This window comes from Grammomys surdaster, unplaced genomic scaffold, assembly GCF_004785775.1.
Source record: "Grammomys surdaster isolate TR1022 unplaced genomic scaffold, NIH_TR_1.0 174, whole genome shotgun sequence".
Taxonomy (NCBI): domain Eukaryota; kingdom Metazoa; phylum Chordata; class Mammalia; order Rodentia; family Muridae; genus Grammomys; species Grammomys surdaster.
Window position 1 is genome coordinate 17,295,864 of NW_021604622.1, and position 2,576 is coordinate 17,298,439.

At 34.2% G+C, this 2,576-nt stretch overlaps 1 protein-coding gene across 3 annotated transcripts in view; it reads left to right on the forward strand.

Moving 5' to 3' along the window:
• Positions 1–2,576, forward strand: part of Cdh18 (cadherin 18) — a 393,131-nt gene that overhangs the window by 327,782 nt on the left and 62,773 nt on the right. For all 3 annotated transcript variants that reach the window (XM_028767586.1, XM_028767587.1, XM_028767588.1), the window contains one exon: positions 533–786. In XM_028767586.1, the coding sequence (XP_028623419.1) occupies positions 533–786 (254 nt within the window). The remainder of the gene's footprint in view (positions 1–532; positions 787–2,576) is intronic.

The following is a 2,576-nucleotide window of genomic DNA, read 5'->3' on the forward strand; positions in this document are numbered from 1 at the left end:
AAGGAAAGGAAAGGAAAGGAAAGGAAAGGAAAGGAAAGGAAAGTTTTCTTTGTGTTGTCCTTGCTGTCCTGGAACTAGATCTATAACTTAGGCTGACCTTGATCTCACAGAGATCAGCCCGCTTCTGCTTCCCAAATGCTTGGTTTAAAGGCATGTGCCACACCACTGGCAGGCTCTTTTCAAATTTTAAACAAGTTACCAGTAGATATTTTTAGAATAACCGCTTAATAATTCCTGGACAGTAGAGGATGGAGAGGACAAGACAGTGTCTCTGAAAAGCAATATGGTTTTCCAGAGGGAAATTTATTTCTGTATGTAGTTATCACCCCATTTAAGGCTATACAAAATCTCTGTGGAGTAAACCTTGAGTTGCCATTTTATCTGTTTAAATATGATAATTTAAGAAAATATTATATCTATTTTTAAAAGAAAAGTAAATTGACACATCTCATATGGTTTTCATAAGAAAATAACTGCAGCTTTGAAAAATGTGGAAGTTCTAACATTGGCTGTCAACATGTTTCCTCTGCAGCCACTGAACTATGAGAAAAAGAAGTCCTACACACTCAACATTGAAGGAGCAAATACACATCTGGATTTCCGCTTCTCCCACTTGGGTCCATTTAAGGATGCCACCATGCTGAAGATCATTGTTGGGGATGTGGATGAACCACCACTCTTTTCTATGCCTTCCTATGTCATGGAAGTCTATGAAAATGCAAAGATTGGGACAACTGTTGGCACTGTCTTGGCACAGGATCCAGACAGTGCTAACAGCTTAGTAAGGTATGCTATACTCTTGATCTCATAAGTACTTGAAGATTTAGTTCATGTCTTAAGGTAATTTAAAGTAAATTAGAGTATAGTTAGCTATTTTATTTCCAATGGTTTTCAAATTATTACAAATAAGTAATTACCATAATGAATTAGCAGACTAAATATTCTCAAAGTATTAATATATAGAGAACTTGGGAAAATAGGTCAGTGTATTTAGAGCTTGCTATATAAGAAGATCAGAATATATTATCTAAATATCTCATAAAAATTGTAGTTTATAATCATGATAGTCCACAAACAAAGATCCCTGAAAGCCACTCAATACATAGAGAATGCCTTATCCTTAGTTTTGTGTTCAATAGGATGCATCCCTCAATAAAAAGTGATAAATATCCATCATATCGACCTCAAACCTACATACACACACACACACACACACACACATACACACACATGGACATCTACACTTGTGATCATTCTTTCACACAAATGTGGACATCACAGCCTATACATACAGAGACACACATAGACACACATGAGAAATAGATAGGTAGGTAGATAGATAGATAGATAGATAGATAGATAGATACATAGATAGATAGATAGATAGATAGATAGATAGATAGATAAGAAGGCAGACAGACAGACAGACAGACAGACAGAATCTCTCCCCTCACATACCTGTTGTGGAAAACAGATTAGTTTTCCCATTAGTTTAATGAATACACAATATAATTGAGTAAAAAAATGTATTTAGAACATTAACTAGAGAACCTTTGATTAATTGATGATAAGATATCTGGATAGAATTTAAAAGGTAAACTCTGAGAAATAACCCTGATCCCCAATGGAAAATTCATTCATAATCCACACTATACTAGATCATCATTTACCCTTTTCTGTAGAAGAAATATACAATCTTTCAAAATTGTAAGGTCATAGTATAATCATAGTACAAAGTAGAATTCACTGATTGAGCTGCAACACAATTGATAACATTTTCAAGGAAATACAGAGCAATAACTCAGAGTCTACACGTGAAAGGCCAAAGACCAATGTTTCTTTAATAATCGATAAATGGTATTTGTTCCTCAAGTTTATTTGTCATGACACTTGAGATGGCTCCTTACTCTTAAACTCTGAATCTCCTTCCAATAATTAGAATAGGATAAAGATCACCAATTTGTTGTTCTAAATCCCTATCTAAATCCTCTTATATAATCAGCATATTAGTAACATTTTTTCTGCCATTTGTTTCAAGTCCTAGACATATCTAGTTTTTCCCATAAAGTTTCCTTCTTGTAGTTAAATTTTCATTCATGGAAGCAAAAACTTTAATTGTCTGACATTTTCCCACCTTGATATGAGGAATTTTAGGTGTTTTTTTGGCACCTAATCTCCTCTCATGCTCCTTATTTTGACACTTAACAATTTCTTCCAACATATCCCTTCCTACTTTCAAGCTTTATTTTCCTATGTGTCCCACAGAGTTTACAGTTTCATATCAAATTGTGGGTGGGAGATAATTTACTGAGTCAATGACAATTTATCAGAGATCACAATGGTAAGGAAAGAGATTGTTGTATTTTATAACAAAGAAATGGAAGCCAGGAATAAATTTGGTACAGTTGTGGTATGGTGAAGTGGAAGAGGGTGCCTTTGCAAGACCATGCTGAGACATCCCTGATCCCTGAAGTACCAGCTACATGATACTGTATTACTATACTGTACTATACCGTACTATATTATACTATACTATACTATACTATACTATACTATACTATACTATACTATACTAT